Source organism: Macrobrachium rosenbergii, chromosome 11, assembly GCF_040412425.1.
Source record: "Macrobrachium rosenbergii isolate ZJJX-2024 chromosome 11, ASM4041242v1, whole genome shotgun sequence".
NCBI classification, from domain to species: domain Eukaryota; kingdom Metazoa; phylum Arthropoda; class Malacostraca; order Decapoda; family Palaemonidae; genus Macrobrachium; species Macrobrachium rosenbergii.
This window is the reverse complement of record NC_089751.1, coordinates 52245222-52258116: the sequence shown is the minus strand read 5'-3', so window position 1 is coordinate 52258116 and position 12895 is coordinate 52245222. Positions and strand designations below refer to the sequence as shown.

Below are 12895 nucleotides of genomic sequence, written 5' to 3'. Positions count from 1 at the left end.
TATCGACGTATTTTATCATAGGAATATCTTATAAACAAAGGGAATTGTATATGATGTATACACCTTTCCTGTCCAGGACGTGAACTTATGCCTTTGTGGTTTTTTAGAGGGGAGAGATATGTATATAGGGCCTTCTCAGTTCTGCTCTAAAGATATAATTATGAAAACTCTGTTCAGTTAAATATATTCCAGTCGAATCATCTTTAACACTGTTATTTTTCAATGAAACTACGATCTTAGCATGCAAGAGCTGTGACTCATATAATTCCTATTTACGAGTCTCAATAATTAGGTTTTATTTATAAGAGTCTAAAGCAATGATAATCAGGACAGGAGAGATGTATCGCTGACTTAATCCCAATATATAACACATAATGCAATTCTGATTTCATAATGGCTCCGGGTAGCCAGGTCGTTAGAGCCTGTGAGACGATTTATATGTCCTTCTTCAGGTACGTGTTTTTACTTGGTTGTTTTACATCCTCTCTCTGTCTTCCCATAAAGCTTGCTTCTGATTTCATTTTAACTGCTGACGATCCAGGTGATTTACTTTTCAGTTTTATATTCAATGCTGCTACCTTACTGCAGTGTTTTACCATTTTATTTCTCCTTATGAATTAATATGTCTTCTAGTTTCCAATTCTCCTCCTCACAAAATAAACATACAGTTTTTTATTTTTATTACATAACATGGTTGATCTACTGAACATTCATTTCTCTTGTCACCATATCATATGAACACCTGATTAATATTAGGCCCAGCTAAAATTCGTTTTGAGAGTAACGGTTTTTTCCTTTACATTTTCCCCGTAGAGTGGTAGCAATGTCAGTTCACCTCATGGGGTGCACTGTAGGCATGACTAAGGTTCTTTGCAGCTACCCCTTTCATCCATTTTACTATACTTCCGTTCATATTTTTATCCATCTTACTTTCCACCCTGTCCTAACAATTGTTTCATTGTGCAACTGCAAGTTTTCCCCCTGTTGCATCATCGAAACCTTTTTTACTTTCCATTTCCCTTTCAGCGTTGGGTGACGCCATCATATGTCCGAGCGCTTGGCCTTTGGCCGAAGTTTTATATTCCAATTCCTTCTCTATTTCGAAACTTTACTGAATGAAAACATTTTCCTTTCAAGGATTCAGGTAGGAGGGATGTTTTGCAAGAAGTCCTATGGTACGAGTCGGTCAAAACAGTTCCACTCGGATTCCGATTTCGAAAACCATGATTGATGAGTACATATCATTTTTTATTTTTACATTTAAAAATACCTTTACATTTTTTTTAAATAATTGTGCTGAAGTGTCTGCTATTTTTGATGGTTTGTAATGAGAAATTATTTAATTTCTATTCACCTTTGAATTTAGGCGTTCTTGTATCCTATGTTAAGAGCGTGATATTTTATTTTTTTATAATTTGTACTCTTTATGCGCTCATTACACAGTACTAAAGCACTACATAGGATCTGAAAATATAATAGAAAATAAAAAAAAATCACTGTATACAAAATTAGAATTGACGAAAAAGGAAAATGACAAAAGAAGTAATAAATACAAAAATTTTCTTATAAATCTTTATAAGATAAAGGTGGAGTTTAATTTATACTCAAATTTCTCTATTTCTCTAGTAATTTATTTTCTGGGTGGAAAGGCCATGTAATAATTGCCTTATATTCATTTCATTTTATTTTATTAATATGAATATACATTTACGCGAAAATTTAAAATATGACAGTTGACATTTCTCATAAGTTTGCCACAGCATGGTAATGAAAACGATGACCATGAAGGAAATGAAAATCTTAACAGGCAAGGATGATAGCTTTTTGAACCACAGGGCACCTGTCAGTCGGAGAATTAAAGAAGCGAGCACTAGCAAAACGTAAATACCTAATAAGAGGGAAAAATGACCATACGAGAAAAGGCTGAAATTAAAAACTCTACGGAGTTGTCATTGCCACGTTTCACTTACTCGCTACTTCCACCTTAAGAGTAGTAAGGGATCTATGAAGGAAAACGAAAGTAGTTTTAGGGCTATGAAGACTGTTCTCTGAGGCTCGTCGATGACTGGCTGGCGTCTGTCCCGCGTAAACTAGGCAACTGTTTACGAAGGTCGATGGTCCTTTGCCGTCATGCCGGTAACCGCCTGACTACTGTACTGGGTTACTTGAGGGTAGTCCGCAGGTCTTGCTCCGCTGGGCAGCTGGTTAAGAGGTCTTGGTCAGTGTTGTTCTTTATTCTTCTAATCAGTTATAAGTGGTTTTGGCGCACAACGCGATGATTTCCTTTCGAGCATGTTCATTCTCCCGATACGCAGAGCTCATAATATCCACCGTAGTACAGTTTGACAGGTGTTCTATCGTGGCGTGTTGGTGGTTAAGAGTATCATTCCTAGACGATCTTTGTCATTTCCTTATCTACTTGACGGTTTACAATGACCGTTACTAACTGAAAGCTTGGCGGCCATGTCGAGTCCCCTGTGTGTGGAGGGCCATGAAGAGCAGAGTAAAACGGCTTCACAAACCAAAGCGGCTTAGCTCTTTCAAGGCACTGACTGCGTCCGGTAAGGCTTCAGGCCTGAATTAGTTCACCCAGCGTAAACTTCAGCTTCCAAATGCGCGCTATTTTGAGAAACGAGAACGCTGAGGAAGGGAGGTTTCCATCTGAGTTGTTTTCTCATGGTCAGCGAAGGACACTCCATTCCTGAATCAAGCGGTTGTCTCAGCCTGTCAATCTCATTCTCACCACCATACTTGGCAAAGGTATTATCAGTGTACCTGCGGTAGGTGGAAGGGGCAGGTATCCTGGAAAATAAAACACCTTCTTCTACGATACCCATATAAAAATTTGCAAACTGGACAACCCGGAAGGGAATCCCACTAGAAAGCTTTCTATTTCGGGTGTACATGTGACCTTTGTGGGCGATGAATTGGGCCTGATCCGTACAGCATTAGCGGATCCAGAAGAATTTCATGGGAGGCACCAATTTTTCATATATATATATATATATATATATATATATATATATATATATATATATATATATATATATATATACACACACACACACACACACACACACACACATATATATATATATATATATATATATATATTTTATATATATTTTTTTTTCTAAAATGGATTTTTATTTTTTTCCCATTTTTATATTTCTCAGTTATGTTATTATTATCTAAATCTTCAATTTTATTATTTTGTCATTATTTTTTCTGGGGGGCCACGTGCCCAGGTGCGACCCCCCACCCCCACCCTGGATCCGCTAGTGCCGCACAGGTCCCCATGGAGGATCCAAGGACGTGTTTCCTGACGTTAAAATGAGGGGTGTTGTCGTTATTGGAGGAATCCTTAAAGTCCTTCAGAAATTCGGCAGAGTAAACGAGTTTGTATTTACTCGATATGTATGGCGTGATTTCATTCAGCCTCCTTGCTGGGTGGTATGCCAGACCAGGAGTGTGACTTGTTATGGAGTGAAATGAAAAAAGTTAAGTATACCTTAGTTTTACCAGACCACTAAGCTGATTAACAGCTAGGGGCTCCGAAGGATTAGACTTATTTTACGTGGCTAAGAACCAATTGGTTACTTAGCAACGGGACCTACAGCTTATTGTGGAATCCGAACTACATTATAGCGAGAAATGAATTTCTCTCACCAGAAATAAATTCCTTTAACTCTTCATCAGCCGGCCGGGGAATTGAACTCCGGCCCATCGAGTGACTGGAGTGAAATGGGTTGCCAGAATTATGAGCTGTTGAGTTACCATATAGGTAACCTAAATCTTGTCCCCTTAACAATAAGAAATAGCATTTGTATTTTTAAAAAATTATGCATCTAATACATATATAAAAATTTATCATATCTGCACAATCTTCCCTTGGTAAAAATTGTCATAAATTATAGTCTTTAGTATGACACAATTCCAGTGTCTTGACTACACTGTTTCTTGGTGAAAATGAAGTCTGTACATCATCATTATACTATATATGTTATACTACAGGACATACAGAAGTTAAGAATTGCATTTCTGTATATATTTTATTATTTCATTGGGCTGGGAATTTTCCTTGACAATGGTTTTAAATACCAGTCTTTATATAAATAAACATCATAACCTAACGCTTATCACAAAAAAATATGTTTGACGTAAGTTACAAGGTAATGTATCCTAAATGAAAGTTTAGTAATTAATGCTTAAACTGACCATACCTGTATTACTTAACAGAAGTTGGGTCTTTCATCACTTAGAACATGAATTATTATACGATATTTTTTTTATATAAATTGAGGTGTTTCTTGAATTAATAAATGAAAACATACAATTATTGCCTTATTGGAAACCATTTTATAACGTAATTTATCCTTATAATATCTCCTGCTGGATGCAATGTAATCGCAGTTCTAATCATTATCATATTTATATAAATCTACTCTTTATCTTTTGTAATAGTATCATTTAGAGGTTTATGTTTGATGATCCGGTTACATACCACACTTCCAAAAGAAATGTCATTAAATTGACTCCTGAGGTCTACCTCCGACAATGAAAGAAAACGTACATCTCCTTTTTAATAGAAAACGAAATGGATTGTGACACTGTCTGGGTAACCATTTCAGATACAGTGTAAGACGACACTGTAACGGAGGCTCGAGATTTTCGGTTCAGATCAAAACGAAAACAGAAATGAAACTTTCCGGCGAGTATCTAAAATTAGCCAACGCTTGAGTAATAAGTTTGAGTGACATATAGAAGCAACCTGAAGCTACAACTACGTAGTCGGGTTGGGATCTCCAGGATGCAAACAAGGTTCGGTTCACGGCTGTTCACTCTCCACAAAGCAGCTGACGTCATCAAGACGGCAACTACATGGAGATGCAATATGCAGTAAACAGTAGTGATTCTGAAAGTGTAAATAAGAATGGCAAATTATAAACGGGCAGTTCGAAAAGAACTTTCATTTTGGATATACTTGCAAGAACTGTTTGAAAAAATAAAAGCCAGTGTTCCAGAAAGTAAATGAAATACAAAGAGTAGTTCTCTGGCAGCTTCTTGAGTGACAGTGTTGCATGACGAATGCAAAGAGAATCATCAAAAGCACTTATTACTTCAGATAAACACCACTACCAGTTTTTCATACGACCGATTTTTACTATTCAATTAGACGAGAGGATGATTATTTTAAAATCTAGATTTTGTACAGAAATCTTTTAAGATATTTGCCTGCTAAGTTCTTCCCAGACCATTGCAGCCAAAAGTTTTTATTTCAGCTCAAGCTCATCCTGAGCAGTGAAAAACAAGTAAAAAGTCATAAGTAAATGCAGAGTATTTTTTCATATAAAATCAAGTTTTACATTCCATTTCACACACTGAAATTATTTCTGCCATTTTTCTATGTCTCTTCTAACAATTGTTACACAGTGCAACTGCGAGGTTTTCCTCTTGTTAAGATCCTTTACTATCAATTTCCCTTTCAGCGCTCAATGATTTCATAGGTCCAAGAGCCTGGCTCTTGGCTAAGTTTATATATATATATATATATATATATATATATATATATATATATATATATATATATATATATACATATATATATATAGATATATATATATATATATATATATATATATATACATATATATATATATAGATATATATATATATATATATATATATATATATATATATATATATATATATATATATATATATATATAGAGAGAGAGAGAGAGAGAGAGAGAGATCTACCATGTACATTTATCAGCAAATATTCAACAAGTTTAATTTATGGAAAAAAATATTTGTTTTTTATGGGCTTAGTAGTGTTTTCTCTTGCATCACCAATTGTAAAAACTTATGATTGATTGATTGATTGAGAGAGAGAGAGAGAGAGAGAGAGAGAGAGAGAGAGAGAGAGAGAGAGAGAGAGAGAGCATGAGCATCTGGAAAGGTCACAGAGAGGGAAATACTGCAGAGACTATATATCCCGTTGGTTCGTTGTGGCCGCTGGACATGTTGGAGCACTAAGTCCTCAGTGATTCTGTGCACAAAGATCCTTGCCTTGCCAATGGAAGCGTGAGAGCGAGAAGGTGGAAGAGCGCACTGTGACCGTCCATCATGGCAACACGTCGGGCAGTGCTAACCATTTTTGTGCTGAGGAGGGTCGATTTGAGAAAGCTAGAACTGTTCCTAGACACACAAGCCGCATCTTAGAAGACCGTATATCGTTTCTCGCAGCGTTATCGTTATTATTCAGGAGATGAACCCTATTCATATGGAACAATCCCACAGGGGCCACTGACTTGAGATTCAAGCTTCCAAAGAAGATGGTGTTCGTTAGGGAGAAGTAAGAGGAGGTGAAGGGAAATACCGAGAGAAGAGATCACACTTATTAAAAAGGAAAAATTACTTTAATAAATAGATAAAAATGTATTCAAATGCAAGGAGAATGGTATTAGGGTAGTAATGCACTGCATCTTCGCTTGAACTTTTGAAGTTCTAATTGCACGACATCCTCAGGGAAACTGTAGCTTTGGAAAAATATCCACATGCGATTGGAGGGCCCGACTGGAAGTCATAACAACCTTGGGTGCTCCTCGGCCTATGCAATGCCTCCAAAGAAGAGACCAAACGCCTCCTACAAAGGTACCTAAACGAGGGAAGAACTCCCAAGGCTCTGAAAAATCGTTGGAAAGTAGCCCCCATGCATACAGAGTGCAGGAATTCAAAGACCTACAAAAATTCAAAGAAATATCACGTCCCGAATTAGACGAGCACCTGCCGATTAATCATCCTTTTGAAGTGATGTCCACAAGCCTCATTTAAGCAGGTGCCCCTCTACCCAGCCATCGAACCTAAAGCTGAAACCGCCCCTACCTGGAAGATGGAGACCATCCCCTCACTTCCACCCCCTCAACCGTCAACCTGCCCAATCCGGGTGTCAAATTCTACCGCTAAGTAAACTCCTGTAGTAGGACTTCGCTCGTGCTAATACCAGCTAGGTACTTTATCTGCAATTTGAAAAGTCAAATGCTTTAAGGGTGTGGAACGGTTATGTATATATATATATATATATATATACACATACTTGCATGCATATGTATATGTATATATGTGTGTGTGTGTGCGTGTGTGTGCGCGCATTAACCATTTCGTGCACGAACCATGCATATGTGCGTCCGAGCTGCACCACTTTGATGTGCCCGTTGAACGCGTATATATATATATATATATATATATATATATATATATATATATATATATATATATATATATATATATATATACATTAATCTATACAAAAATCAGAAAAGCGCATCATAACAAAGAAGTTTGCATAGACGTCACGAGATACTGCTTCTCCTCAGTCCTCGCAGCACGGGGTGGATGGAGCTTGTGAACTACGCATGCGCCGAAAATTCCTCTTCTGGTAGACAGTGAGACCGCGGTACCTGACGAGTGAATATCGCTTATTTGTGCTCCCTATTTAAACGCCTATGGTGCCGTCATTTCGTACTCCATTTCGACAGTTTTGTTGCAAAGGTGTTACAGAGTGTTTTGAAAACGCGAAAGTGTGTTAGAGCGCTGTCTTATAAGGGTAAAGTCCCAGTAAAAGAGAGTGAGCAGTTGGAGAAACCAGCATGCGAGGGCTTCATCCCTCACAGCAAGTTCTATTTATCGGACCTTACCGAGTTCCAAAAGCATAATTTAACGCCTAGAAAGATAAATAGGCTAATGATGTCTATGGAGAGTGGAAGTGACACAGATAGTGATAGTAGCAGTGATGATTTTACTAACGAAATTGATAGTGTTGGTAGCATCGAGGAGGAAGAGATCCCCCTTTGTTTCAGCATTGAAGCGTGAAGGCAAGGCGAGAAGAAGGGAAGAGGTAGGGAGAGGGAGAGGTAATCCGCTGCCTCCCTCGCTGCTCAGCCAGGTGCCTCTCACGCAACTCCTTGCACTCCTGTTGCTTCTAATGAAGATGCAGGATGGTCTACGCGGGTCCTGACACCCGCCCCCCAACCCTGCATTACATAAACGTTAAGTATATCTTAGTTTAACCAGACCACTGAGCTGGTTAACAGCTCTCGTAGGGCTGGCCCGGAGGATTAGACTTATTTTTACGTGGCTAAGAACCTGAATTGACAGATGTTTCGCAGCCGAAAGCAGTGCTAACGAGTGCCTTAGGTTACCTCGAGCTACTTGTCACCCGAGAATTATTATGTTACTTGATGGAAGAAACCCATCATGATCCCATTCATTGCAGGGATGCACTCAAGCAAAAGAGCGCGCTTACGTTGCCACAAGAACGGATGTATTGGTCCAAACATAATGCTGTCAAGGAGCGTGGCAACCAGTGATGTCATACACAAAATTTGTGCAAGTCTCTATTTTCATGCAGTGAATCGGCTAGCGATGCCACAAGATAATACCAATAGGTTTGTTCTTGTGCAACCAGTGCTTGAATCTATCCAAAACTTGTGTCAACATCTTTATGTGCCAGGAAAGAACCTGTCTTTGGTTGGAGGTCTGCTGCCTTCCGTGGAAAGGCAGGTTATCTTTGGAAGTGTACATACCTAAGTAGCCAGTGAAATGTGGAATCAAAGTTTATATTTTTTTGTGAGACAGAATCCGTTCATGTGCTTGATTTCATGGTGTACCATGGTGCAAATCGTCTTCTTAGTTATGTGGTTTTTCAGTTGCTTGGCCAATATCTGAATAAAGGTTATCACTTGTTCATGGATAATTGTTACAATTTCGTGAAACTGACAGAAGGGCTGTATGAACACGAGGTGCACACCAGTGGCACTTTACGGCTTATGAGAGGGCCACCAAAGGCACTCGACACACTCGGAAAAAAAAAACCTTCCCGCTACAGTATCAACTTCCAAAGGAAAGGCAATATTTTATTTTGTCTTGGACGGACACAAGGCTGGTTACTGTAATAACCAACTTGCGTGACACGGACACAGAGGAGTATGTTCAGAAAAAGAATACATACAGTATATGAGGAGAGTTGACCAAATACTACCGCTTCAAATGGAAGACGGTGAAGTGGTCAAAGAAAATGCTAATGTACTTGCTGCAATTGCATTGCAAAATGCATACATTGTGTATCGCAAGTTTACCACAGACTAAATTAAACTGAACCTCTTACAGCTCCATGAACTAGCATATACCAGTTTGATGGAATCTAATCCAGAGGAATGGCCTACTGCTGGTGATCTTGCCATTCCCACTGATGTGTATTCTTCTGCAACTGCTCCAAACAATCCTGCTGCCCCTGTACCTGCTTATGGTGCCCCTGGTACATCAACTGATGCCTCTCCTGCCACTAGCACTTCTGAAGATGGTTCTGTTGCTATGCCTGCGGTACCTGGAGATAAGACTACAAAAGAGAAGTCAAGCATCGTTGACCCCATATCTCGTCTTTCTCCTGGTGGCATTGTGCACGTGCCAGAGCCACTGCCAGACTTCAAGAAGCAGAGGAAGTGGGCCAGAGCCACTGCCAGTCTTCAAGAAGCAGAGGAAGAAGGCCAAAGCCACTGCCAGACTTCAAGAAGCAGAGAAAGATGGCCAGAGCCACTGCCAGAATTCAAGAAGTAGAAGAAGATGACCAGAGCCACTGCTAGACTTCAAGAAGCAGAAGACGAGGGCCAGAGCCAGTGCCAGACCTCAAGAAGCACAGGAAGAGGGGCCAGAACAACTGCCAGACTTTAGGAAGCAGAAAAAGATGGCCAAAACCACTGCCAGACTTCAAGAAGCAGAAGAGGGTGGCCAGAGCCACTGCCAGACTTCAAGAAGCAGAAGACGAGGGCCAGTGCCAGACCTCAAGAAGCACAGGAAGAGGGGCCAGAACCACTGCCAGACTTTAGGAAGCAGAGAAAGATGGCCAGAACCACTGCCAGACTTCAAGAAGCAGAAGAGGGTGGCCAGAGCCACTGCCAGACTTCAAGAAGCAGAGCCAGAGCCACTACCAGACTTCAAGAAGCAGAAGACGAGGGCCAGAGCCAGTGCCAGACTTCAAGAAGCAGGGGAAGAGGGCCAGTGCCAGACTTCAAGAAGCAGAGAAAGATGGCCAGAGCCGCTGCCAGACTTCAAGAAGCAGAAGACGAGGGCCAGAGCTAGTGCCAGACTTCAAGAAGCAGGGGAAGAGGGCCAGTGCCAGACTTCAAGAAGCAGAGAAAGATGGCCAGAGCCACTGCCAGACTTCAAGAAGCAGAGGAAGAGAGCCAGAGCCACCGTCAGACTTCAAGAAGCAGAAGAAGAGGGCCAGAGCCAGTGCCAGACTTCAAGAAGCAGAGGAAGAGGGCCAGAGCCACTGTCAGACTTCAGAAGCAGAGGAAGGGGCCAGAGCCACTGCCAGACTTCAAGAAGCAGAGAATGAGGGCCAGAGCCACTGTCAGACTTCAAGAAGCAGAAGACGAGGGCCAGAGCCAGTGCCAGACTTCAAGAAGCAGAAGAAGAGGGCCAAAGCCACTGTCAGACTTCAAAAAGCAGAAGAAGAGGACCAGAGCCAGTGTCAGACTTCAAGAAGCAGAGGAAGGGGGCCAGAGCCACTGCTAGACTTCAAGAAGCAGAGAATGAGGGCCAGAGCCACTGTCAGACTTCAAGAAGCAGAAGACGAGGGCCAGAGCCAGTGCCAGACTTCAAGAAGCAGAGGAAGAGGGCCAAAGCCACTGTCAGACTTCAAAAAGCAGAAGAAGAGGACCAGAGCCAGTGCCAGACTTCAAGAAGCAGAGGGTGAGGGAAAGAGCCACTGTCAGACTTCAAGAAGCAAAAGAAGAGGACCAGAGCCAGTGCCAGACTTCAAGAAGCAGAGGATGAGGGCCAGAGCCACTGTCAGACTTCAAGAAGCAGAGGAAGAGGGCCAGAGCCAGTGTCAGACTTCAAGAAGCGGAGGAAGAGGGCCAGAGCCACTGCCAGACTTCAAGAAGCAGAAGAAGAGGGCCAGAGCCACTGCCAGACTTTAAGAGGCAGAGGAAGAGGGCCAGAGCCACAGTCAGACTTCAAGAAGCAGGGGAAGAGGGCCAGAGCCACTGCCAGACTTCAAGAAGCAGAAGAAGAGGGCCAGATCCACTGCCAGACTTCAAGAAGCAGAAGAAGAGGGCCAGAGCCACTGCCAGACTTCAAGAAGCTGAGGAAGAGGGCCAGAGCCACTGCCAGACTACAAGAAGCAGAGGAAGAGGGCAAGAGCCGGTGCCAGACTTCAAGAAGCAAAAGAAGAGGGTCAGAGCCACTGTCAGACTTCAAGAAGCAAAAGAAGAGGGTCAGAGCCACTGCCAGACTTCAAGAAGCAGAGGAAGAGGGTCAGAGCCACTGCCAGACTTCAAGAAGCAAAAGAAGAGGGCCAGATCCACTGCCAGACTTCAAGAAGCAGAAGAAGAGAGCCAGGGCCACTGCCAGACTTCAAGAAGCAGAAGAAGAGAGCCAGGGTCACTGCCAGACTTCAAGAAGCAGAAGAAGAGAGCCAGGGCCACTGCCAGACTTCAAGAAGCAGAAGAAGAGAGCCAGGGCCACTGCCAGACTTCAAGAAGCAGAAGAAGAGAGCCAGGGCCACTGCCAGACTTCAAGAAGCAGAAGAAGAGAGCCAGGGCCACTGCCAGCCATACGAAGCGAAACTACTTACTGGCACCCTTCCACCACCACGGCACCTCCTAGCCCGAGGTCCTGGGTGAAACAGTAGTAGGAGCGTCAGGAATGCCTCCTCCTCCTCCTCCTCCTCCTCCTCCTCCTCCTCCTCCTCCTCCTCCTAATCATACAACGTGAACTGCAAGGTCTTCGAAATAGAGGAGGAGGCATTAGCAAGGTATGAAGACCAGGACTGTTGGTGAGTACACCAGATTACATTTCATATATGTATGTTTATGTATTTTTATATATTTTTATACAGTGCGTTATTTTATGGTATTTATGTGATTTATGTATACTTTTATTATTTCCTTGTGCTTTTATGTGCAATATGTTTTTCAGAGAAAAAGGTTTTATGACTATGGACACAATTTATCATGCCTTTGCATTTTCAAACATATTACCAATTATAAGCAATATTTTTTTAATGTGACTTATGACATTTTACAATACGCTTAAGTTCTCCGTGGCTGCTCAAGGGAATAAGTTTGTTGACTTTTATTTGGGTGGCATGGGGACAATGTCATACTTAACACGTTTAGTAACGAATTATATCATCTGAAACTAATGTTATTGTAATTTATATGTGTGCAAACAAAAAAAAAAACATTAGATATCACAGTTTACGTATTTTCGGCAAATTTTTAAATTCAAGTAACTTGTCCAAAGTTTTCCCTAGTTGCTGTCGCGAGTTTATTTTTTTTTTTTAGTAGGGGAGGGGGGGGAATTGTGTCATACCTAACACATATAGTAATGAGTTACATATCATTGAGAACGAAGATTATTGATTTTTGTCTGTGTGTAAATAAAAATGAGAGATCTCAGTTTACCTATTTTTGTCAAATTTTCAATTGCAAGTGACTTGTGAAATTTCCCTTTATTCGTAAGTTCTTCCTAGCTGCTCACGTGAGTTTAACTTTTATTACGGGGTTTATTAAGAGTAATAGTAATAAAGTATGTACATCATATGAAACGCAAATTTTATTCTTTTCTCACTGCGTAAATGAAAATTAGATATCTCAGTTTACCTATTTTTGGTGATTTTTTTACAAAAATAGCAAGAAAGAGGTGTCGCTTACCGATAACCTACAACTTGTACGTATATATATTTTCCATCTGTTTCGTTGCCTTTCGTCATATCGTACCAAACACAAAGATTAATTAGTTATACATCAAGAGAAAGGCAATTCATTTTATGTTTCCGCTGAATTAAAAAAAAATAGATATCTCTGTTTAGTGATGTTTGGTGAAT

The 12895-nt window shown here is 40.8% G+C and overlaps 1 protein-coding gene across 1 annotated transcript; it reads left to right on the top strand.

The window, feature by feature from the left end:
- Positions 1-10395: 10395 nt before the first annotated feature.
- On the top strand, positions 10396-11698 carry LOC136843537 (octapeptide-repeat protein T2-like). The gene is made up of 2 exons (XM_067112070.1): positions 10396-10573; positions 10779-11698. The coding sequence occupies exons 1-2, from the start codon at positions 10396-10398 to the stop codon at positions 11696-11698; spliced, it is 1098 nt and encodes a 365-aa protein (XP_066968171.1).
- Positions 11699-12895: the final 1197 nt, after the last annotated feature.

Bases quoted from the DNA above. Each gene is read 5' to 3' on its own strand.
- LOC136843537 (XM_067112070.1), top strand. From the start codon at position 10,396: ATGAGGGCCAGAGCCACTGTCAGACTTCAAGAAGCAGAAGACGAGGGC. The intron at 10,574-10,778 runs GCTAGACTTCAA...AGCCACTGTCAG, and splicing joins GGAAGGGGGCCAGAGCCACT to ACTTCAAGAAGCAAAAGAAG.